Here is a 26,877-nt window from a genome sequence, read left to right on the forward strand (position 1 = left end):
TAGATCGTGATTTTGTTTTTCAAACTCATCTTTGATTTTCTATTGATCAGAGGGTACAGACTGGCTATCCGACCCTCGATCTTAGATTTGACGTACGTAATGTGCGGGTTCCAAGTGAGCCTGCGGTCTATCAAAAGGCCGAGGTACTTTACCCGCGCTTGCCAGTCAATCTCCCTTCCAGAGATTCTCACTTTTCTGGCCGGAGAAGATAGTAATCTTCCCATGGTTATCGCCTGAGTCTTTTCCGGGTTTACTCGGATCTTCCAATCGAGGTACTAGCGCTCGAGGTCGTCCAATGCACGTTGCATGTAGACGACGCCGAGCTCTCAACCCATGGAAGATGAGAGAAGAGCCGTGTCATCGGCGTACACTCGTACAGGGATATCTTCACTCGTTCGGACCTAGGCAGGTCGCTGGTATAGAGTGAATACAGCGTCGGAAAGAGCACGGCCCCCTGTAGCACTCCAGCGAGGATCTCTCTGCTGTCAGACAGAGAGCCCTTTACTCTGACCTGAAAAGTTCTGTCTTTCAGGAAAGACCCGATCCACCGGATCAGGCCCCGAGGTAGGTCGAATGCGTTTATCTTGTGCAGAAGACCTTCATGCCATACTCGGTCGAAGGCTTCCGAAATGTCTAACAGCACAATATGCACTTTTTTGTTAGTGTTTAGCTCGCTGATGGTGTTTTCGACCAACCTTAGAGCCTGTAACTCAGTGGAGTGATCTCTCCTGAAGCCGAATTGTTCGTTAGGCAGAACATTTCGGTCCTCAACTTCTTCGTTGAGTCTTTGCAGTACAACTCTTTCAGCCAACTTAGCCGCCGACGAGAGTAGACTGATCGGGCGATAGTTCTGCGGGAACAGCTGGTTCTGACCCTGTTTTGGGAGCATGACGACGATCGCATGCTTCCACCTTCTAGGGAAGTGTCTGAGGGCCAACGAACTGAAGAATGGAGTCTATAATATCTACCTTATAGCCATTGTTGACGGCGATTTATTTGATCAAACTTAGCTCTCGATGGAAATTACTCTCAGACAGTGGAATATTCAATAGTCTGTGGAGCATAATAATAATAATAATAATAATAATAATAATAATAATAAGCATAATAATAATAAATTATGTATGATAATGTTCGTGTAAAATGTTTTGTGGAAAATTTCAAATTCATGTTTATTGTTATTTTTCATAATGGTTGAGTCAAGGTAAGTTATTGAATTATTTACCTCCCTTTCAATGGTCAGATTTATTGACGGGTAGATGGAATTGACATATTCAATGAACTTGCCTAATTGCCTATCTGTATCAATGAAACAGACCAGTACAGAACCAGTATAGAAACATTTTAGATTTGTTATAACGGTCATCGAAAATTACTAAGAAGTGTTTGTTTTTTGAAAATTTCTCATTGATAAGCGATAACATATTCACCAACAAAAATCAAACGATATTCTAATGCCATTTAAATAACTTTGTTTCAATTTACGAAATAGTTTTGAATAAATAATTAACAATATTGAACATAATCCTTGAAGCGAAATCAAAATCAATCCAAAATTGACATTTATCAAAATAACTTAGCATGTTTGCTGATATCGTATTGCTAATCAGCATCCAGTTGAAATATAGCAAGATAACTGCTCAATGTTGTAATATACATTATACATTGATTATGAATACCTCTACAATGTTTTAACAGTACGTTGTTACGAAACTCAACTAGATACATGATAGATTTTGGAAAAACAACTATAATGCAATATTATTTCTAGAAAAACAGATGATTTATAAATAAAGAAAAGAGAATTGGAAGTTTCTATTTTCTTCTATCTTCTTCTTTTCTTCTTTTTGATTTCCTACCCCGTAGTAACTGCTATACATCCATTAATTGATTAATAAATATGTTGATTCTTGAAATTTCATGAGAACAAATTGATCAAGTCTCCTGTATAAAGAGTGTGAGGTTATGAATATGAGACAATTATATTACTATTGTACAAACGTGAAGTATCATTTCAGCAAAAATAGAGCATCATCAGGAATCCACGACTATGAAACACGACATCGCGACCAACTAACATATCGTACTATTGAAAAGTTAATTTCACAAAGAGCATATTCTTTCATGGCAACTATATTATATACCACTGTACCTGACAAAATGAAAAATTCTTATTTCAAACCAATATTCGAAAAACAAATAAGAAAACACATTCTCGAAAAAGATAGACAATTTTTCAAAAATCTATTAGAGTGAAATAAGTGAGTCTTAGTCAAATTTATCGCAAAGTTGTGTCACACTGTATTGTAAGTAGCATAATCTTATCCATATTGGCTAAGATTTTATCTATTTATACATTATTATTTTATTCTTAGATAACGTGCAATATTTGTTCAAGGTTTCATCTATTTTGTTTTTCTAGTATTTAATCGGCCTATTTTACGCCAAGCTGAAATATAATTTGTTCAACTATAATAAAATGTTTCTAGTTTCTACTTCATGAACGCCATACTTACTTCTTTACTATTATTTATATACCTAGACATTTTTTATAACGTCTTGCAGAACAGGAGCTCTGCTCTTAATGCCAAACCACTTTGTTAACATATTTTGTTTTAATTATACTCTAATATGTATACGTTATAAATAAAGTTATTATTATTATTATTAATGGTGAGTGAACAACTTCTTCCTGGTCATTAAAATGGAAAATTGAATACTTTCGTTTATTGATTTACAGAGAATCTAGCAAATTTAATTTTTCGTTTGATTTCCTGTATGCCAGAGTCCATGTTGAAATCGAAGTTGTTCTCTAAAGTGAAGGTGGATTTGATTTTCTTCAGTTCAAATTTTTTTATGTTCAAAGATTCTCGTATTGATATTTCTTGAAGTCGTTCCTATATAAATTTTTGGGCACAATTCACATGTTCGTTTGTAGACCCCGTTATCTTTATTCATGTTTGTCTTGTTGTAAAAATATAAAGAACGACAGTAATTTTTTGTGGAGAAGATGAAAAGTTTTTCTTAGAATTACTTCCGAATAAGAACAGTAAACAACACTGTACCACAACCATCCATGATGTATTTGAAATATTTATCGTACGTATGAACAATATTTGTATAACGTAATATAGGAAAAGCACCCACGAGAAAAACTTTCAATCTTTGGGTGTACTTCGAAGTTTCGGTTGAATACACTCGTCTTTACTCCTTTTTGGTCAACTCTGAAAGACGACTCACACACTCCGGTTATTTTATGATTCTTTTCTTGACCCAAATATACGAGTCATTTTAATCCTTGACACCATAAACTTGATGAATTGAAACATTCCGAGAAAAAAACCGACCGGAAACAGAAATAGGCTTAAACTAACGGACATTATGGAGTTCTATCGAAGAAATTGCCGGATGCGGCAGTCATAGACAGATTTATGGCCATACCACACGTTTTACGCTAATACCCAGCAGCGTGAATAGGGCGAAAATATTTCAAAGGATAATGACTGCCTTATCTATCTTGTAAAAGTTGTGTTGCAAACCCATAATGGTTTTTGAATGGCTGTGAAATTATTTCCCTATATACTCTTTAAATTCTAAATGTTTGATGATTTTTTTCAAATCCTGATGATATTGTTCTGTATTTCATTAGTTCGGACTTCCATCGGGTGATAACTGCGGGTGATAACAGTTATCACCCAGAGACGATTGTGGATACTAACAATCGAAACGTTGTGACATAACTTGGTTTGAAATCTTTTGATTTTTCTTTTTCATTTTTTGGTAATAATTATTTTTAATGTTTATTTTTCAGCTTTTATTAATATTTCAATTTTTATTTGTTTGATAGTTACTTGTATGTTATTTCTTTGTGATTTCAGTTTTTTGTTTTAATTAAATTGTTATTTTCGGTTAATCTTATTAATTTTTTAATTGTTTTTTTCAGGGTTTCCAAATCAATTTATATTATATTAGACAATGGAGGTCCGAACTGATGAAATACACCACGAAACATTGTCAACCACCTTCAAACAAACGATGTTGTTCTGGTTAGGCAGTATTTTTTCCTTGTGGGGAAAGAATATTTTCAATGTAATCCTTTGACAAGGTTCAAATTAGTCCAAAAAAATTGGTTTTTAGGTAAAAACTTTGCCTGCTAAAAACGTGTTTTTGAATTTTTGCAAAAAGTCCTTGCCCTTCAAGTAGTTACGATGCAAACTTGATAAATGGAAAGAAAGGCTCGAAAACAGTTGAAATATTGACAGTGGCATACGTTGACTGTACTCTGAATCAGAAAAATGACTAGACACATCGAAATTGATCCGTTTGTTTTGACCGATGTTTAGAACCTCTGCTCAATACTTTCAACCGTTTCCTGTCCTCTAAAGCACCTATATCGTACAATCGTACAACAAGCCATTTAGGGTTAGGTGCATAATTGCTGTGACTGAACTCAAGTTGAACAATACTAGGGAACAATACTGGGGAGCACCGTGTTTATTCGTATTTATACTTTTATAGGCAGTGATGGTGGGGGACTATTTATTGGATACCAAATTCTGTTGAGCCGCATACGTTTTTCTTTTCTGTTTGAATTGTTGGGATACTTATAGATCTCTTATAGATCTCTCTATGAAGTTGTGGGTGCTAATGTGACATATTGAGTAACACATCAGTTTTTGTGTATTCCATTTCTTTCTATTTCTACTAGAACATATAATACAATTACGAATTTCTCGAGTTTTATAAAATGGCAACTACGCTTTTTTTCTTCTATCCTGGTACTGAAAGTATTTTTTCTTTTGTGTAATTTAATGTTTATATGAAAGTAGTTGTTTCAAGAGGGCTTTTTCATGCAATTTGTGTCTGGAACTTACTTCTTCGCATGATCTTCACATCTTTGGGAAGTGTTCGTTTTGAAATCAATTGATTTCTTTCTTCCTTTGGGAGTTTCTCATTTTTTTATGAAGATGGAGAAGTAGAAATTCAAAAGTTTTCTTCTCAAAAAACTAATTTCTCTTACAAATACACCCCTTTCAATTTGAGTATGATATTCAATAGATATTTTCATTCATTCAACGTTAATTATTCATTCATTCATTCATATTGAACAACAGATTAGAAAATATGGAAATTTTCTTCAACTTTATTAGAACATTTTTTTTGCATTTAGTAATTGTTAACTTCAAATTGTTCATTACATTGAATTTTACACTTCAATTCATACAACTTTTCTGACATTTTGAATGTCATCAACTTATTATTATTTTTGTTCCAGGCTGCCAGTTACGGTAAAAAGAACGGAATATGGTACGCCGCCCCCGGAGGGCAGGGATGGAGCAAAGCGACAAGCAGGAAGGCGTCAATAGTAGAAACGGACGCTCCTCCCCCAGGGGGTGGACCTGTCAAACCGAGCTCCGGTAGAGTAATTAGGATAATAAATAATATGGACCACACAGTACAGGTAATTCAGTGTATTAAATACCACCACAAGTGATCCAGAAAGTAAGGTATTTCCTTCTGACAACAGTGGCGTACATAAAAATTTGTATCAGAGGCATCTTGTATCAGTGAAGACCCAAATGTATAATATCATAAAGGGAATTTATTTTTAATATTATGAACTCAAATGATCCATTACGTTGGTAGCAACTCAGGAAATGTGATTTATATTATATACAGTCAGAACTTATAATGTTGCTTCTATGATTTATTAAAAAAAACCAAACGGATTCACGGATTCAATAGTAAAATACCAACTGACTCATCTGAAATAATATTAGTCTCTTATCAATATAATTATATTTATTGTTTTCCCGGGAGTATTGAAAACGTAATAAACTTTCTTTCTATTCATCAGAGTTAGCTGTGAATCAAAAACCCATATCCATAATATTTTCAACAGAAAAAATTTATGGAAAAAATATTAGAGTCGAACTAATCGACTAATTGAATCGAAAGTCGTTTATGTTGAAGAGTTGCAAATCCTCAGTTTAGGCTCGGTACTGAAGTTGAGGAGTTGAAAGCCCGTATTGGCATTTTTTCTCAAAATTGAGCCAAAAATAACGTCCTTGAATAATAGCATGTTATCAATTCACTACCCTGCGTACAATAATTCCTTCACCAGAACATATACAGATCTACCTTCACCAGAATCTCTATATATGCTTTCACCAAAAATTAGAATGTGGTTTTTTGATAGGATTTTATGCACTAGTCTTTCTCAAAGTAGGCGTAACGTCCCCCTTGTGCGCGCTGGACGCCTATAGGGGGGCAGTAAAGGGCACATAGAAGATTGGGGGCGTTGAAACGATTTAGGGGGGCGATGGCTAATTCAAAAATGTATTTTTTAACACAAACTTTACAGCTCCTTTACGTTTAACGCGCGTTTCCTCGTGTAACACAATTTAGGGGACTAGACAGTAACTGTTTCCTGTCCGATAGTTGTCAAACAGTACAATAGATGGCGGTAAGCTTCAATGCGAAGCAAGAAGTTTCTAGTCTCCATTCTCGAAAGTACTAGGCCCGCCCGCTGCCTCATATAAAAGCGCGCGTGTCATCCAGCCAGTAATGACCACCCCCACGAGTCGCCGTTAGGCGACTCCGATAAGCATATTAATCAGACTTTCTTTCAAAAAGTTCACCGCAGAACAACTCGACCGCGATTCAATTATCCTCAGATTCACTGAGGAACGCTCGACGCTAATAACAATAGCCGCCGGTTAGTTTTTGGGGGCACCCATGCAAAAATAGTCAAGACAAAACATTTTTACCGATCACGAGATAATAGAACCCGGAAGGGGGCATGGGGGGAGCCAGTAATGTCATTCGACGATATTACGAAAAGAAGTGAATTCAGTTAGCGACTACCTAGGTGAAGTGCTGTACATGCGGTGGTGAATACTGTGAGGGGTGTCATTAGCAAGTTTTTAATACTCCATTCTTTACTTCGGCATTTTTGAAGACAAAATTATGTCGGAAACAAAAAAGAAGAAACGGCAGCATAGCGCGAACTGGAAAAGAAACACTCAGCTCATTCAGCTGTGTCAAAACTTTTTTTAGCGGCTTCTAAGCAAGACGATGACGGACTCCAAGCTTCCTACAATATGTCTTTGCTAATTGCTCAAACAGGTAAACCTCACACTATTGGAGAGGATTTAATTTTACCGGCAATAGTTTATGTGCTCCATAAATCGCAACAAATATTATCCGAAATTTTTTTTCACCAATAGTTCCGTGCAAAGACGAATTGATGAGATAGCTGTAAACATTGAAGAGTCATTGGGCAATCATCTGAAGACTTCTAAATTCTCAATTCAGTTAGATGAGTCCACTTTACAAACCAATGTAGGGTTGTTGTTGTCATACGTGAGGTTTATTAAAAATGAGAAAATATATCAAGAACTACTATTTGCCAGAAATTTAGAGACAGATACAAAAGAAGAAACCATATATAATACACTGGAAAAATTTTGTGATGAGAAAGAAATTCCACTGTAGAATATTATATCAGCTGCTACGGATGGCGCTCCGGCTATGACAGGACGTCACAAATGCTTCATAACGTACTTAAAAAATAAAATTCCAGATGTGCTCGCTGTACATTGCGTCATTCATAGGCAGCATTTGGTTGCGAAAAATTTGAGTGAGCGTCTCTCGCCATCACTGCAATATATCATCAAAGCAGTCAATAAAATCCGAAACAGTTCTTTACACGACAGATTATTTAATCAGCTTTGTATTGCTAATGATGAAGATTTCAACCGATTGCTATTCCACACAGAAGTGCGTTGGTTATCAAGAAGTAACTGTCTGACTCGATTTTACAATCATTTGACTCTGTAATATAGTTCTTGAACACAAAGACAAAGAATTGCACGACAACCTCATCACTTCAAAGATTGATATTGCCTACTTGATAGACCTGCATGAATTTTTCAATGATGTCAATCTCCAACTTCAAGGTGACGACTTGAATTTGATTAAAACAAAAAATGTAATTGCTGCTTCTGTTACCAAATTGCTCTTATACAAGAATAATTTCGGCAGACGTGAGTTTCGCATTTTCCCTAATTTGTCAGCAGTATCCTTCAACAACGACGACTTGCTTGTTTACTGCCAACATTTGGAGAACCTCCACAGTTATTTCGCAGAACGATTCCAGGATATTTTTAAATTGGAAATACCGGACTGGGTGTTGGATCCTTTTTCAAATGTCAACACAGCAGGATCACCCCAGCTGGAAGAAGAACTCATACAACTGATAACGAACGAAGAAATAAAAATAAATCGCAAAAATGGATTCCAAGAATTTTGGCTAGAAAAACCAATCCCGCAATTGTACCATGGATTTTGGTCCATCGTTCTACGATTTTTGACAGCATTCCTATCATACGTGGATTTAGTGCTGTGGCAACGTTTCTAACTAAAAAGAGAAATCGGTTGCAGATTACCGAACGCGGTGACTTACGGCTGTTTTTGAGTAAATTCGAGCCTAATATTAACAAACTTGTTGAAAATCATCAGATTCATCCTTAACATTAGATTAGTTTTGAAATTCGAATTGAAATGTTTGTTTTAATAACTTGAACGAAAGTTTTCCTAATATTACAAAATAGTGTTTCACATTACCCCCCTCAGAAAGTTTCATTTTCACATGACACACATAATTTAATTATTGAAATGATGACTGCGGTTGAAATTTTCAAGATGTAGTAGAATAAAAAAAATTGGGGGGCGCTAGAAAATAATTATTAATTCTCGAAGTGGGTGGTAGACAAAATAAGTTTGAGAACCTCTGAATACACGAATGTCAGATGTGATTCAACTCATTTTAAAAACTGTCAGGTACCGTTATACTCCATTTATCGTCCGCTAATGGGTGAAGCAAATGATTATTTGAACAGAATGGAATACAAATATTGTATTCCTGAGGCTAGATTCACCTTTGGACTTCTGAATGCTAACATCATCTAAAGCCCATGTCTGACTATTTTGCATGATGATATCCACTCAGACTCTCATAAACTTCGTTTGCAGTGTCGCGTCCTTCTCAATCTTCGAACCTCCCAGCCCTTCGAAGAAGTCCTCGAAGACCTGGGACAAGTCCTGAAGATGAACGGCGCGAAACGAATGTACACCGTCTCCGGGCAGGAAGTGCGGAGCTTTTCTCAACTCAGGAACGAATTCGCAGATGTCGACACCTTCTACTTGGGGGCAGGGAGTGTCGGTGGTGCGGTAACTCCAGGGGTGATGCTCTCTCCCGTGCGTAGGGCGAGGTCCAGGGCCCCTCAGACTGCGATAGTGGAAGACCTGAGTAAGCAGAGGAGGGCGAGGAGTAAAAGTAGACCTCGGGCCCTGTATGCGCCTGAGAACGAAATCGTTAGGACCAACGGTGAGTGACAACACTGTGTTGATAATAGAACGTTGCGGACTACATTATGAAATAACTTAACTGATTTACATTTCATTTTCAGGTGAACTAAAAATGCTTAATTTTTTTCAAAATAATAACGATATTAACCCTTGTGATGCACTGTTTCGAACCTTTGGTGTAGTATTGAATATAACGGGAGTTTTTCCCAACACCAAACCGTTATTTTAACACCTCGACACGTGTTTCGATCGCCAAGTGATCGCTTGTCGAGGTGTTAAAAAAAAGGTTTGGTGTTGGGATAAAACTCCAGTAATATTCATTATTAACCTTGTTTACCAACACAACAGTGTTTGAATTAGAAGGGGTATATTTTTAGAAGAGGTTAATTTTTTGGACAGAAAGGTTCTGGCTTTCTTCTTCTCCATCTTGATACAAAACAATGTGGGAATCTTCCAAAGAAAGGAAGGAAGCAATCAGATTTCAAAAAAGTAACTCTAAACAAAGATGTGTAAAAAAATATTAGGAAATGTTTAAACCAGTCTCAAATATACCTACACAGTAGGTTGAATGGACTGACGCCTATCATAAAACAACTACTCCACTGGCTAATACCATGAACGGCCTTGGATTATATCCGACAGGCGTCACTGCAGGAATCTTCAGAGAGAATTTCCTATATATGCAATTGGCAATACAACTGAAAGAGTTGACCTTCAATTTTGGAACGAGCACACTTGCAGACCGGTTTCGGGCTCCTTAGCGTCAGTGCAAGATAGTGACCATCATCGACCTAAAGTAAATTATATTCCATAATTGAAAATCGAAATTCTTTTAGAGTATTTCATTCCTCATCTTAGGTTAGAGCGAACAACAAAAATGTCACTCCATCTAGTGGACGAGTTACTAACCAACTGCATATCCGAAATTTGCCCGATTCCTCTGAATAAGGAAGAAAAACTTCCTTCGAAACAAATACCTCTATATGAACACTGACTTATACAAAAAACATTTTTCTGTATTGTTGTATTGTATTGTTTGTATTCCAAACATTTGTTATGGAGTTGAATCAGATGTCATTCACAGGATTCCTACACAATATAGTTAATGAAAGAGGTGAAATTTCACTTACATGGAACACTAAAGAGACGCCCGAAGAAGCCATTGTATGGCAAAATAAGTGTTGAGTTTTGGTAAAACTGAATATCTAAGTTGATATCTTCATTTATATTTCTCAAATATGTTATATGAATGTCCCATCATAACATAAATATGTAGGACATCTAATGTATATTAGTATCAAAAGTTTTTTGAGAAATTCATAAATATTTTTTTATTTAAAAGTACAAACATTTTTTAGGATTTTCAACACGCTTTTATTAGCTTCACCTGTATGTATGTATGTATGTATGTTTGTTTGTTTGTAACTCTCAAGCTCGGGATCTGTAGACAGAATTATGAACATTATTGCTTGATCTATTCGCGGGCAGATGGCGCTGTTCGTAACCTCCTTGATATATCGACATTATGGTTGATCTATTCGTGTGCAGATGGCGCTGTACGAAACCTAATTCGAATTCACTCCACATGTATTCCTCCATTTGAAAAATAGATTTTTTTTTATTACCACGCGCGCCTGCTGCCTTATTTGTAACCATCCTTTGCGCGCCTGTTGCCTTAGGCTTGGTAGCTGATTTTCAGGCTCCCTCTCCGAAATCTGAAAATATCAATGGTCATTTTTCTAAACAATATACGGCTGATTGATCCCAATGTTCAAATAAAATAAATATAGTTTAAAAAGACCAAAAAACACGCTTTCATAGCATACGAAACTAAAAAATGAATAATAAATATAGTTTAAAAAACTAAAAAAACACGCTTTTAAAAAACATCGAACTAAAAAGTTAAAAATATTTTTTTTTAAATAAACTCAAAACATTAACGTAAAAAGCGTGGGCGCTTTGTGCCATATTTTTTGTACATCGCTTTTTTCACAATAATAGTAGTATTTTTCGTTCGTTATTGTTTCAAGGTTATGTAAAAAAAATATTTTCAACTGCTTGGTCCGATGTTCTTTGTTTGTGAGTGCTTTTTTTTTAATTTTTCAAACTATATTTATTTATTTGAATATTCACCATTGAAGAATCTTTAAAGAGATATATCCTCATCGATACTGTATCGAACACTTTAGTAATAATAATAATAATTTATTCACTAAGAGACTAAACATTCAATTGGAATAGTTAAGTCTGGAAAAAAAAAACATACAAGGTAGATTTAACAATATCACATTCAGAGATTCGGAATACAAAGACTCACCGTTAAAAATATAGGTGAAAATGTAAAATATAAATAACAGAAACATTATCATTATTATTATTATAAAAAAAATGAAATCATCGGTACTTTGAAGTAGATACTTCAAAGTAAATAACAAAACTTACGTAAACCGATCTAACCTGAGAATTTCTTTTTAAAAAACACAATATAGTTCTTCACATCAGCGTTCGATTTACTGAAAAACATGTTTCTTCATCTCATCATTTCTTTGATGCCAGCTTCAGATTGCTAAGTAGTTGTTGATAAAACGTCATTCACAAGGTAATCACATTCAAATATTTTCAGACTACACCTTACTAGAAGTTTTGAAAGAAGAACCAGTTCGAGTGACAATAAAAGGTCTCAGAAGAACGTTCTACCCACCAATCCATCATGCACCTGTAGACAACACCCCTCCAGAGAAGAAAATGCAGTTAGAATGGGTGTATCCTTTTCCACAATCAACAAGCACAAAGTTTTATCGCGCTCACATAATTCAGTTTTTATTATTATTATTTGTATGTCGAAGCTAGATAAGACCCGGGTAGTCGGTATGAGAGTGAATAAATCTGAAAAGTGGAGCAACTCAAGACATTTGCATAATCGCCAGAAGGCAAAAGTGCATGTCTCTGAGCAATTTCGAAAGATCGAGAAAGAAAAAAGGCGTGCCACTCTTAATATCACTTCAATTAGGGCTGAACGACTATTTCATGCTCTGTAGGTTTTTAAACTTTCTAAATATATCGGTGAAGAGTTATCTATAGAGTACATCATGGAAACGTTCTATTTCCACTGTAATGTTTCAGGTGAATGTAGTGGATACAATATTCAATGAAGAAATCGAATGAATCTTTTGTTGAATTTGAATTCACTGCAAACACATTTATGACTTGGAATACCTCAAAAATCCCTCACCTAACACCAAACTGGTTTCTGGTAACCTGAGAGGAATCTTCAGCTACTTCATGCTGAAAATTGGATCAACTCGCTGATTTCTCTACTTACTTCGTGTATAAAATAATATGCGCCAGCTAGAATTACCGTTTCAAATTACAATTAGTGGCCTTTCACCATTCCAAATAAGTTCATGAATGTTCGTGCTTCTTATTTTGCGTGTTGGTAAATGGTAAGTTTTCTGCGAAAAAATATTATAACAACAATGACTTGAAACAAGAGAAATTTCGATATCCTTATCGTGCTACCGGGTGAATTCATCAACAATTGAAAAGTGAAGTAAATTTGCTCAACTAAAATACTCGTTTGAAGGAGAACATATTTAAATAATCCACTTGGCTGGGATGGGTAATTATTGAGGTTTCAAAAATATTTGTCTAAACAATGTACAGTTGCGTATAATTTGAAAGGAGGGGGCTTTATCCCCCCGAACTTTAATGAGAGATATAACTGTTTGCTGCATCACGAAATGATTCAGTTGAAGTAATAATAATCTGCAGTTGAATTCTGAGCATTTTATTCACTCGCATTACGGATCATCAATACGAAGAAGTCCAACAGCGCTGAAATAAGAAAAAAAAGTGAATGAGAGTTATAACATCGACTAAAATGCATATCCTAAAATTATTATCATACGGGGTATCTCACAAAAAGTTATGAGTGAAAAAATCAATCAGATATTGGCGATACTATCTCCATTCGAGTTTGAAGGCCGTCGTAGTTTGGAACTATCCTAACGAATGGCTGGCTTTTTCAGATGTTTATTCATCTTGATGATCCACCGATGACTGGTGATTTCTATCCTGTTCGTTGTCTTGATTCAGTCAGATTTTTGGGCCTGGGGCCCCTTATCCTTTCGGCTGTTTGAGATTTGGGTTCTTATGGCGGGGCGGCAGGGGATTGCATGGTCCTCTGTCGACTTCTTTTGGCTCTTGGCCCTGTGTGTAGAAGTCGCAGCATACTTCTTTTGGCTTTGCGGCCGTTCAGGCAGTGTTTCTCGTTTTATTTTCCGGCAACCATGGACTGCAGTACCGAAAACTTCACTAGAAGCGCCTGCAGCTGCCCCAAGGCCGTTGGGAGACCTTCGGGAGAGCTGCAGGCGTTCTCTAACGATGAGACGGCCCTCGCGTACGAGACGTCGCTCCTGATCAAGTTTCTTCCGACAGGCCTTGGGTTTGTGGTCTGTCTGTTTTCGTACCCATGGAAGATCGCTGGGTGTTCTCCCTTGCAGTTGAAGCATCGCAAGGGCGAGTTTTTAGGTCTTTTGCATCCCTTGGTCATGTGCCGTCCGACATATTTGACGTAGGCTAGATTTGCTTTGAAGTTACGTTGCGTGTGGCCGAACTTTTGGCAACTGTAACATTGCCCTGCTCGGTTTCTCGGCTTCTGTGTTTCGGCGCTTACGCACACGTTTTGAATTTCGGTAATCTCGTAAATGTTGTTTTGGCTCCTTGGTACCAAAACAAGCACGAATGGTATCGGTGCCTTGTTAGCTTTACTCAGGCGGGCTATGGAAAGGATCTCAAATCCTTTGGCCTGGAGTTCGGTCTTGATGTCGTCTCACTCTATGGACTCCGGGACCCCGCGAAAAACTACTCTGAGTGGTTTTTCACTTTTCATTGTATAGGTGTGGTAGGGTATCTTCTCTTGATGGAGGATCCGAGTAATTTTTCTATAGTCATCTGTATTTTTAAGGTGGACTTCAATTCCATCTGTTGTATTCACCGCCCGCAATATGGAGATGTTTTGCGCAGCGGCAATCGTGTTGAAAGCTTTACACTTTTCTTTTGCGCGAATGGTTATAGGTGGAGGCCTATCCGCTTTTTTGCGTGTTTCGGCCCGGTCGTTTTTCGGGCATCCGTTTTAAGTTCTTCGTCGCCTACTTCCATTGATTCAGGTGACGGGACTTCTGGAAATTTACTACTGGAAATTTCTATTTACTCGAGTGGTTACTATACTGGCTCCAACAATATCTTGCCCAATAGTTTCTCATTAACCACGTGGTCAATTGTCTTTAAGTCTCTTTTGCAAACTCGAGTATTCTATAAATCGCATACCCTGATTCTAATCCAGAATATTTCAGTACCTTGTATCAAAAATTCCAGATCATTCCATAGTTGTGTTTTCCAGATCATCCCATACAGTACCACAATCTACTCATCTCATTGATAACAATTTATGTAAAAGAGTCAAATTTCAAAGATTTGCTGGTTTATAAAGAAAACACGATTTCATTTGTCCTTGACCCTTTACCACAGATACGGATATCGAGGAACAGATTCAAGAAGAAACCTCTGGGTCTTACCAACAGGAGAGTTACTCTATTTCGTTGCTGCAGTTGCTGTTATGTATGACAGAGATGAGGAAACCCAGAGGCACTATATCGGGCATACTGAAGATATACAGTGGTAAGTTGGTTAGGTACAATTTATACAGAGTGGGCGAGTGAAAACGAAACGGGACAATTTCTCTTGAATAGCATTTGGAAAAAATTTGCTCGGACTCATCGATTTTCATTTCACGAAGGAATTTCTGGGCCTATTCCATATCAAGTGGGATCAAGGTCAAGCGATATCTCATTTCAAAAACCATCGATTTCTTTTTTCAACCCTTTCCACTTTTTGGGAATTGATGCGAGGGATATCAAAGAAACAGTTTAGAAATCAATATATGTTAACATGAAGAAAGTAAGCTTCAGGATTTTTCCACGATCTTACTTGATGTGTTCAAAATGTTGGTCTTCTTCTTGCTGGTTTCGTTCAAAACGCTCTTGGGCATTTTGAAGCAGTTCAGGTGTAATATTGAGTCACTCATCAATATTCCGTGGACGTAAGTGATTTAGAGACGCCGGTTGAGTTTTATAGATTGTCAACTTCAATTGACCCCACTAAAAATCTAACAGATTCAAATCTGGTGATCTTGTGGGCCACTCCACTGATTCTCTTCGGCCGATCCACGCACCAGAAAAGTTGTCAAATACCCACTATACCTTTGCCGTTACCATCCTGTTAGAATTTCAATTTATTGACTTTATCTGTTAATGCAAGTATTACATTCCTTCTGTAAGATTTCCTGGTAGAATAAAAGACCCATAACTCAGTGGTCATAAATTACAGCTCATACATTCAGCTCAGGGTGTTGAGTATGAACTTTTCAAGTCAATACTATTGACATTTCTGTTCACAAAAAACTAACACTCATCTGAGAAACAAATGTTGAACAACCAGTTAGAGTTATTCATTATCAGTTCACTCATCAACTCACAAAATTCTGAACACCATTTAATTCTTGCACAATATTGATTTTTACAGGTGGAGACTGTAGAGTACATGATCGCCTGGTTCTTAACGTAGAATCGATACCGATGTGGCCCAACACAGCAAGTTTCATATCTTAGTTCTCAATCATTTCATTTGGGGATTTCTTCTTCTGTGTTCAGCTGTGCTGTAGTATTAGCGCACCTATTATTTTCATGATAGAGTTCAGTTTTCCATACAGATGAATGAACTATATTGAGCAAATTAATAATCCGAAACAGTTGCGGTCAAAATCTGTGACATACGACATGTAGATTAATGGAATTCTGGATATTTTCACAGAGAATTTGACAAAAACTGCGTTTACTTTTTTATTACCAACATCGAATTCCAGAGTGGACAATACTAAATTGTAAATAGGTTAGTAAAATATAGTTCTTGAATCAAAAGCGGCCTAGCTACTCAGTAAAAAATTAGTATTGAAAGTGAAAAAACGCTTTAAGTTCGTTTAGTCCAGATTTTTTATTTACGTTTTTTTCTGAGAAACTACTGAATCAAATTTGAAAAAGTGGGAAGCGTTGTAAAGAGAAATAGATTACTTTCCAAATGGGGAATTTTGGAGCGACAGTGCCACCCCCTAGGCTCCGAGTGAATTTTTTTACGAATGCCATTTATAACAAATTATTTTTGTTCCGTTTTCACTGGCCCACCCTGTATATCGTTACTGAAGATTTTCAATAATTTAAAACTGGGATTTCTGCATATTTTCTGTTCAGCATGGATCTACATCCATCTAGAGAAATGGTAGCTTCAGGTCAACGAGCTGGTAGGAATAGAAAAACTCAAGCCCATATTAGGATTTGGAGTACCGAAACTTTACAAACACTATATGTTTTCGGAATGGGGGAGTTTGAAGTGGGGGTAGCGGCTGTGGCATTTTCACAACTGGTAAGTTGGAATTTTTACTGGAAATTTCATTTTAGGACCCCTTCTCTTTCAGATATTATATCCTCCTTTCAACATGAAGTTAATCAATCGAACTCTGTTAATGGAGCTAATTTCTAATGTAAAAACTGTGTCCCTGAGCACTTCTGAAGTTTCTGACAATACTGGAACATGTATTTATAAATGAACTCTGTTAAAAAAATGTTATACTTACCGGAGCCACCTAATAGCGACTCTCGGGGGTGGTCTCTGGTTCTGTTTCGTTAGCCTCCTGTGTTTGTCCCTCTCTTGGAATCTGGGGTCATCTCTGTTTACTGCATTGTGTGGATCGCTTAGCGCTGGAATGTAGTGCGCTTGAATGCTGTCAAACTCGTCTTCTTCGTGTTGTCTCATAAACGCGTCTACGTAGTGTATGTTCAGGTCTAGATCCCGAAATATGTACCTATTCGGTACATATCTTGAAGCGTTTACGGCGGCCCTTACGCACGCGTTCGTAAACGAGTGTATCTGTCTTCTGTATGTCGCTGCGCACTGGCCCCAGACACTTCACGCATACAGGATTATTGGTAATATTACCGTCTTTATGATCTGCAGCTTCACTTTCAGTCCCATATTGCTTCTTCGATCTATTATTGGTATATGTTTTGTCGGGCAGGAACTAGGGTCGTACTCACACAGAACAGATTCAAACGGTTTTTTACCCCTCTCTCTCTCTTCAGCAACTCCTTACGTGCCGTTGTAAATAGAATTATGGTAAGGAGATCACAGTCACGTTTAATTTTCTCCTTTCAGTGTTATTATTATTTGTTAACTTTCATTCCTCAGCACCTCTGAACAAAAGAAATTAAATCTAAAGAAATGAACTTTGAATGTTCAAGCCCGTCTCGGATCTTCACAGAAAATTTCCTGCATTTGCAATTGGCAATACAACTGAAAGAGTCGACCTTCAATTTTGGAACAGGCACACTTGCAGACCGGTGGCTCCTTAGCCACTCGTCAGTGCAAGATAGTGACCATCATCGACCGAAAGTCATTGATATTCCGTTATTGAAAATCGAAATTCTTTCAGAGTATTTCAATCCTCGTCTTAAGTTGGAGCGAACATCAAAAATGTGACTCCGTCTAGTGGATATACCTACACAGTAGGTTGAATGGACTGAAGCCTATCAGAAAACAACTACTCCACTGGCTAATACCATGAACGGCGTCGGATTATATCCGTAATTATTTGTTAATTTTCAAAAACCCATTAAATACAGTTCACGGCTCTACCAATTGACATCTACCATAACAACATCCGAGACAAAAAAAACAATCAAAACATTGGACTCGAAAGGGAGAACCGGCTCCAAAGAAGATGAAGACCGTTTCATTATAAAAACGGTATCGAACTCATTGAGCGTCGCTGGTAAAAATGTATAGAGCTGCAAGAAGATCGTTTTTTTCAAAAACTTTTATGTTTTCTTCTGGGTACTTCTGGGACCACTCCCGTATACTGCATCACACAGAATCACACAGCTTTTTCTAAATATCAACTGATAAATACTGCCTTTGGGAATAGATTGCTTTCAAAGAAGAGGAAGCATTCTTCAGTTTATTAGTTACATATTCTCTGAAACGTAGAGATGTATCGATTATCAATCCTAAAATCGTGGAAAAATATATAGCCGAACACCAAAGAAAGCTCTCTTGCTTCTAGACTGGAATACTCTCACATCAGTCTAATTCACTTCGCTTTATAAAGAATTTACAACAGAAACTTTTTTTTCAGAATGGCGGTAGTTACGTTTTAGCAGTAGATGCTGGAAGAGAAAGCATACTCTCGGTTTGGCAATGGCAGTGGGGACACCTGCTGGGGAAAGTTGCAGTGAGTATCTATAACTTTTGAGTTTCAAAACTGTCCATATTTCAATCGGTTTATAAATGAAAAAGTTATGTTAATTCAAAGTTTCACGCAAAATATCTATTGAAAAACACACTATAAAAATACAGTTTAGTTGATTATGCTGAAACCTTGTTCAACTATTATTATAGTTTGTGAAACAAAAATTGGAAAATATTCTGCTGCTAGAAAATCTGGGAAAACCCAAAACTGAAGTCCACGCGATCGAAGTCCCGAGAAACAGCTAATAATAAATATAATTCCTTACCAGAGCTTTCCAGAAAATCATTCGAAGTATTTTTGATCTCTCTAGATGAAGTTTTTGCAAAATGGTGATGTTTCAAAGAATTATAGTCTTATTAGCTATTAGCCCAAGAACACAATTGGCAGTCGATCACTCTGCAGTATCATTTCTACAGCAAGCCCCTTCATATTCTGAACAATTATACTTTGAATAAGTGATTGTAGAAAATATGCATAATCACCATTTCGTGATAAGTTCAGCATAAAACGACCTCATCGAGATGGCAACCACCTAAAAATTCACCTTGAACAAAACCCTCCTTTCTATTGTTTTGAATTAACATCTTAATCGGTACGATCATCAAATTCCTTTGATAAGGACACATTTGCATGAATAATAAAATATTTACTCTTACCTGTCATTAGTATTTCCTTTGTATATGATATATTTCAGGTAATAAACTCAAGGAGTGGTATTTTTCGTGTCAACCTTCTGTAAGTGGTTATTTTTTGTTTGGAAAAAGTCCTGCGGATTTTTCCGTCTCACTTTGAAATTATAATAATATATTTTATTTCATTTGCGGTCGGTAAATCAAGTAATGTGATACTTTAATGTGTTTTTGAGAACAATGACGTTCAAGTTTCGACTTTCGAACAGTTCTCACTCAAAAATGATAATTAGAAATTCCACTCAAATCTACACAAAATGTACAAGTTGGGTACACTATTTTTGCCATATTGACGAAAGCTAAGATTTCAATGATAACTATGTGCATCTGTTATAAGAGTAACTATCATAATTTAAAATCATAGCCAACTGGAGAAATACGAGGTGTGTTCAAAAAATAAGCCCCTTTTTTGATAGATAAAATCATTGATTTAGATAAGTAATCGATAAATAAATCAGTTTTCTTTGTGAAAAATACTTTGAATGTATCAGGGTGAACTGCAAAGTTTACCCTTTCTACACGTGTATAAAGTTTTCCATTACAATTTTATTTTTTTCAATTCATCTAGATCTCAATAATGAATATGATGAAATATTAGATAGTTAATCAAAAATACAAAATTGAAAATGATTCACAACGTCCCGTCTTTTATCTAGTACATTAAAATTGAGAAACTAATAAGTATTTGTTTATAATATTTCATCGAATAATACGCTTTTCTTAATGAATTCGTTATTGAAAATCAAGAGTGAACACAATAATAATAATAGTTACTCAAACTTGCACAACTCTAAATAATAATTTTGTAGACATTTTTAATTTTTATCATTTTTTTTTCGTTAATAACATCAACTGACCAAAAAATGTGACTTTGAAGAAAATGGTGGAATCATCTGTATGATAGTATGATAATGATATACATTATGAATATTGAGACAAAAATCAATATGATAAAACAATATTAAAAAAATTCGTTATCTGCAATTACAAAAATTGTTGTTGAGAGATTAACACAAAATTTTCACAATAATATTGTCACTGAAACTTCAACTGAATTTCTTGAAGTTAATATTGATAGTACCTACTAGATTTTGATCCAAATACATTTCTTGATGCTGGTTTTAATTCATTTCAGACTCTGCAAGAGGAGCTAACAGGAGCTGTATTCCATCCTCTAGACGACAACTTGATGATTACACACGGAAAAGGGCATCTCACTTTTTGGAATCGACGGAAAGATGGGTTTTTCGAAAGAACTGACATAATAAAACCAGTAAGTCAAGAGTAGTAAATTATATATCTCGTACTCCAAAAAAACTTTCAGATAACTAATGTAGTAGTAATCAGTGAGCAATTGTATGATTTACGATACCTAATGGATAAGATGACAAATTATTTGTAACAAAAATTAGATAATGATTTTCCAGACACTTGAAGAATTGTATTAAACTTAACTTTCGAATACGTTTAAACTACCTTTTATTTCAATAAACCAAACAATCATTTTCCACTCTGTTACATAATAATAAATGTCAACAGAGGCGGCCTTAGGAATGGCAAGCTGCATAACCATCCAGGGTCTCGCTATCGCCATAAGTTTGTGCGCATGGGGGTGGGCTTGCCATCACGTTTGGTGCTTGCTGTATCTTTCAGACAGAAACTGAAAGAATTGACCCTCTGGAAACAACTACTTTTATATAAACATTGAATTAAATGAAAGAAAAAAACTTTCGAAATAATTTCTGGATTAACTATTCACAATTATCACTATTATTTGAACTTGGACGGTGCTCGGTATCAAAAAATCGTCTGCATTCACCTGAATAATAAATACCTCATAAAATATCTATTATGATAGAGACAGCATACCCCGGTGATCGGTAGCAATGAGGACGAAGTAAGATATATAGATAGATATATAGATAGATAGATAGTTTATTTAGCCACATCATGTAAAAAAATACATTTGTAGCAAGTCAAAACAATAACATATGAACATCCAACAAACATTTCAAATAGATTACAATTTAAATAAAAAAAAATATGATAATTAAAGGCCACAATTAAAATGATTCAGATTCAAACATATGAGTTGGTGTGGCCAGGTACTCATTGACACTATAAAAACAATGTATTAAGAAATTTTTGGTATACCTTTCGAAACTACATACAGGTAGAGTGGCAATATATTATAAATAATAACATTGAGTGTATTGATCGAGGATTTGTTTAGTTTCAGCCTGCGCGGTCTTAAGAGATTAGCAAATCTAGTGTTATGTTCATGGACCTATGAATTGGTCAGATGTTCGTTTTTGTTGTTATGAATTTTCAATAGAGATTGATAGATAAAGATAGTTTAGTTTTTTGAAGAGGGGTCGGCAGGTATCTCTGAAAACGGCATTTGAAATTATTCTAATAGCTCGCTTTTGTAGTAAAAATATTGTCTCAGCATTGAGGCAATTTCCCCAAAGTAAAGTTCCATAGCTAACATGGGAATGAAAAAAGTATGGTATGTTGATAGAAAAGTGTACAACTTGACAAAATTCTTCAATTGCCCAGTAGAAATAGATATTTGGAAAGTTTCGAGCCTAATTCTTCGATGTGGTATGACCAATTCAGAGTATCCTATAGGGTGATGCCTAGTAGTTTAACAGTTTCACCTTTTGCTGTATTATTATTTGTAGAGAATGTGATAGTTTGAGTTTTATCCTTATTTAGTTTCAAAAGGTTAGCACTGAACCATTTCTCAGCCTGATTTATCACAGTTTTCATTGTGGCGAGCAAATTCACACAGTTTTGCTAAGTACACAGAAGAAGAAGTCACTTATATAAATGATGAACAACAGAGGTCCCAAAACGGAGCCCTATGGTACTCCAGATTCGATTGGCGAAAAATCCGAAGTTCAATTTTCACCAAGATCAACGCATTGTTTACGATTGTTCAAGTTAGAGCTGAAGAGGGAAAGTGCAACTCCTCTGATTCCGTTTTCATTCAGTTTCGTTAGTAGATTGTGGTGAAAAACACAGTCAATCGCACAGTGTGGCCGAGCTATGCTGTTTTTGTTCAAAACCATCAACTATGCTCTTGGTCAAGAGCATAACCACACGAACAACAGCTTGTAAAGTATAACCAGATTTTCTAAAGCCATATTGAACCGTGTTGAGGAGATTGTTGATATCAAAGTAGAGGTATAGTCTTTTTTTTTTTAATAATTTCAAAAATTTTGCCAAATATAGGAACTATGGAGATGGGTCAATGATGTTCAAGGAAGTTTATATCGCCCTTTCTAAAAACTGGAATGACCTTACTGATTCTAAATTTATCAACACAGGCATTACGAAAGTTAATTTCATTTTTTCAAAGTTGATGAGTTTCCAGCTATCTCTGACTTTATTATCCGAGTCACTAATGAATTTATCAAAAGCAGATCTTTTCGATTTCAAAATAACTTTATGATATACATTGTTAACATATTTAAAAACTTGTCCATGATTAGGATAGTTAGTCACGTCATAGATTGTTTTTATGGAATGTCTCTCATTTTTGTTAGGTCATCGTTGAACCAGCTAACAAAGGTTCTGTTGGACGCACTGGAGACTTTTTTAAGGGGAAATAATTTATGGACTAGCCTTACATAAAGATTCAATAGAAAATCTACCATAACTTCAGAAGAGCTATTGTCGTTGAATATGCTCCAATACAATTTTTGTGGCGATGTCTGTAGTTCAAGAATACCTGAGGATGTTTTACTTCTTCTGAAGAGAGGGACATTTGAGGCATGGATCAATAACGCCAGATTCATAGCTGTTTCCATTAAAGTTTGTATATTGTCTATACAGCAACTTTGAACTTTGATAGTAGCGAGTATATTGTCTATACAGCTCTTTGAACCATTATCAACTCTAGTAATTTCTTTGATAGTAACCTCAAGTTCAAAAGAATTTGTTAGACAAATCAGATTAGTAAGATTCGAAGAAGGTCTCAAGAAGTTTATGTTGAAGTCTCCGAGTAATATTAGCCTCGTATATTTTTGTGAAATAAAGATTAAAAGTTCTTCAAGCTTACCCAAGAAAACAGAGCAATCTTCAAATAGAAAATGGGGACGTCAGGAAAGAATATGGAAGGAATAAAATCAACTTTTTTCGTTTTTATCATATCGTATTTTGTTTTTCAGCCTCTGAGGACTTTAATCACCTCTCTTCAGTTCGAACAAGACGGAGACGTCATAACTGCCGATAGCGACGGATTCATAACCATTTACAGCGTCGATGCCGACGGTGCATATTTCGTCAAAATGGAATACGAGGCACACAACAAGGGTGTTAGTTCGCTGATAATGTTATCGGAAGGCACCCTTCTGTCCGGAGGGGAGAAAGATAGAAGGATAGCCGCGTGGGACTCGTTACAAAATTATAAGAAAATCACGGACACGAAGGTTAGCCGCATATGATTTAATTTACTGCAAAAACTACTGATGCAATTGTTTCAGCTACCAGAACTTTTTGGGGGAGTGAGGTCAATTTATCCTCAAAGACCTGGAAGAAATGATGGTAATATATATGTCGGAACCACGAAGAACAATATTCTAGAGGGATCGTTACAAAGAAGATTCAATCAGGTCAGTTTAAATATTTTCAATCAAATAATTATTCGGTCAAGTTCTTTATGGTCAGAAGAATTATAATTCCCATTGACAAGATCTGTAGAGAAAATGAATATAACATTATTTTTGAAGATTTCAGATATTTAAAAACATGAAATACAAATCAGTTAACAGAATTTAAAAGAAAAAAAAAGCGCCTCAAAAGGGCTGCTTCGTTTCCTCCTGTTCATAAAAGAGGACATATCCCCCTTACTCACAAGCGATTTAGGTGAAATTGAGGACACGTGTGAATCGTTGAATTCATGCCACTATAAGGGTGTCTGCAACATGCTATGTAATGCCCGTTGTGAGTAGTCCCACTGTGATTCGAAAACGCATATAGATTATAACGACAAGGAGCCACATTGTCTGCTGCATCTTCCTTGCACCTCGAACACGTTGGTTTTTCATCTCCATCCAGAGTTTCCTGTCTTGTGAAGAAATGAAACAGACAGTATGTACAATGATTATCAATGCTATATCAATGCTATATCAAAAATAAAATAGACTGAAATATAAAAATAATTCTAGCTAATTTCATGAAATCACATTTTGAAATCCGTTAATCATGGATCACGTCAGTCAAAATAATTCTATACGTGGACTGTTCAAAAAATGGTACTTTGTAATAGACAAGTTGCTATTCTCAGGATCATAATGGATATGAAATGTGAGGAAGTTTAATCTTCGTTTCGAATATTATTACTTGGTGATTGGAAAACTTGTCGAAGTGTTAAAAATAACGGTTTGGTGTTGGGATAAAATTCCAGTAATAATCACTTGAAACGTTGACAGTGGCATACGGTGATTGTACCCTGAGTTACTGAGTGGTACAAGCTTTTCACAGAAGGTCGAGAAGATAAGAATGACGACACTCGCGTTGGACGCGCCAACACATCAACAACTGATGAAAATGTGTTGAGAAAGTGGGTGAAATTGTTGTGGAGCATCACAATTAGTTGCTGAAGATGTCGGCACTTTGGAAAAGAAGAAAAGAATCTGTAAAAAATTAAAAAGGTCAGCTGAAAAGTAACAATTATATTAAGCAAAACAACTGAAATTACCATGAAATGAAATACAAACAAAAACCAGAAAATCAAAAAAATTGAACTATTAACACGAGAAATGAAAAATTAAAAATTTAAAGATTCCAAACCAAGTTACTTCACGACGTTTCGATTGTTAGTGTCCACAATCGTCTTCGGGTGATAACTGGGCTTATCAGGGACTGCCATCTTGATTTCGTACAGGTTGGAGCCTGGCTCCCTTACCCTTTTGACTGATGTTTGTCAGAGTGGGGGTATTACTCTGAGAACTGAATATTTATAAGTCATTCGAGTGCTTACATCTATATCCCCTCTTCCATTTCTCCGCTTCATCGGTTTTAGTGGAAGCTGACCGTTTGGCGGGAGTTGGTCGTGTTCCGCTTGATTTGAGGTTTCCATATGTTGCGTATCTCTACGCTAGCTTGGCTAAGTTGGACAACATATATGCGGCTTCTTTGTGAAAACACTGATTTTCTCCTAAACCAGTGTTCCTCCTTGTGGATGATTTCAGCTTCAGCCCACTTGATGTTATGTTGATGAGTCCAAACATGCTCTGTTATTCCTGATTTGCTGGTGTCTCCTCGCTGTGTGGGTTTCTTGTGCTCGGCAATGCGAACTTTCAATGACCTCTTAGTTTCACCGATGTATGATTATCCGCACTCGCAGGGTATCCGGTAAATGCAATTCTTGGAATCGCAGTCCGCGTTTGGTGGCCTGGTTTTCGTGACGCTGCTACGGTTAGTGTTCCCAGATCTGAAACAAGTTCTGATATTATACTTGGAACCAATCCTTCTTATCATATCACAAGTACTAGTTGTGGCGTCTTCTAGCTGAAGCCTGTTCCATCATTACTTTGGAGTAACAATTCCGTTGAAGGTCATTTTTGATGATGCCTAGTTTCTTTTCGAGACATTCCTTTGTATTACAGAGCCAGAAAGCACGGTCTAGTAGAGTCTTGATGATTCCTTTCTTAGTCGATTGATGGTGGTTGGATTCCTGGTTCAGATAATGTCCTGTGTGAGTGGGGTCGTCCACGTATCTCAACCAGACTCGGGGCTTCTTGTGGGCTTCTTCAATGGCCAGAGTTTCAAACCACTCCATATATATGTTGGCTATGACTGGTGAAAGTGGCGATCCCATTGGCAGTCCCTCATCTTGCGTAAATAATTTGTCCTTCAGTTGGAAGTAGCAGTTTCTTACACAGCATCCTAATAATTCCATGATTACTTGTATTGGTGAGTTTATTCTATCTTTCAAGTCCCCATCTTCAGATAGCTTCCTCTGTATGATTTGAAGTGCTTCTTCGACAGGGACGTTGGTGTAAAGGCTTTCCACATCGAAACTGATCAGTTGATCCTGCTCTTTGACTTCGATTGCCCCTAGTAGTTCAACAAAATGCCTTGAAGATTTGCAAAAGATGATGTTTTTCCTTGCAGTGGTTTAATTATTGGTAGTAAGAATCTGGACAAGTTCTGAGTGGATGAATCTCTAAAGCTACGATCGGTCTGAGCGGAACATCCTTCTTGTGGATTTTGGGTAGTCCATACAAGTGTTAGCGATGATCATCCCCAACCTTTTCAATTTTTTACAGATTCTTTCAGATATTTCAAATCAATTCATATCTTATTAGACAAGGAAGTCCGAACTAATGAAATGCACCATGGAACATTGTCAACCACCTTCAGACAAGATTGAAAAGACCCATGAAAGCACAGCGTTTCGCGATGATTGAGGAGATAATAACCGATTAGCTGAAAAAGCTCAAGGAC

The 26,877-nt window shown here is 36.3% G+C and overlaps 1 protein-coding gene across 1 annotated transcript in view; it reads left to right on the top strand.

The window, feature by feature from the left end:
• The window catches only part of DCX-EMAP (Doublecortin-domain-containing echinoderm-microtubule-associated protein), an 84,628-nt gene that overhangs the window by 46,690 nt on the left and 11,061 nt on the right, over positions 1–26,877 (top strand). Inside the window, exons 5-13 of the mRNA XM_023174469.2 lie at positions 5,276–5,461; positions 9,037–9,391; positions 11,996–12,134; positions 14,902–15,051; positions 16,677–16,848; positions 18,617–18,712; positions 20,555–20,692; positions 23,595–23,855; positions 23,910–24,038. Coding sequence (XP_023030237.2) covers positions 5,276–5,461; positions 9,037–9,391; positions 11,996–12,134; positions 14,902–15,051; positions 16,677–16,848; positions 18,617–18,712; positions 20,555–20,692; positions 23,595–23,855; positions 23,910–24,038 — 1,626 coding nt within the window. The remainder of the gene's footprint in view (positions 1–5,275; positions 5,462–9,036; positions 9,392–11,995; positions 12,135–14,901; positions 15,052–16,676; positions 16,849–18,616; positions 18,713–20,554; positions 20,693–23,594; positions 23,856–23,909; positions 24,039–26,877) is intronic.

Source organism: Leptinotarsa decemlineata, unplaced genomic scaffold, assembly GCF_025532065.1.
Source record: "Leptinotarsa decemlineata unplaced genomic scaffold, Ldec_3_MD MMD2_tig00001064_RagTag_RagTag, whole genome shotgun sequence".
In the NCBI taxonomy this organism is placed as follows: domain Eukaryota; kingdom Metazoa; phylum Arthropoda; class Insecta; order Coleoptera; family Chrysomelidae; genus Leptinotarsa; species Leptinotarsa decemlineata.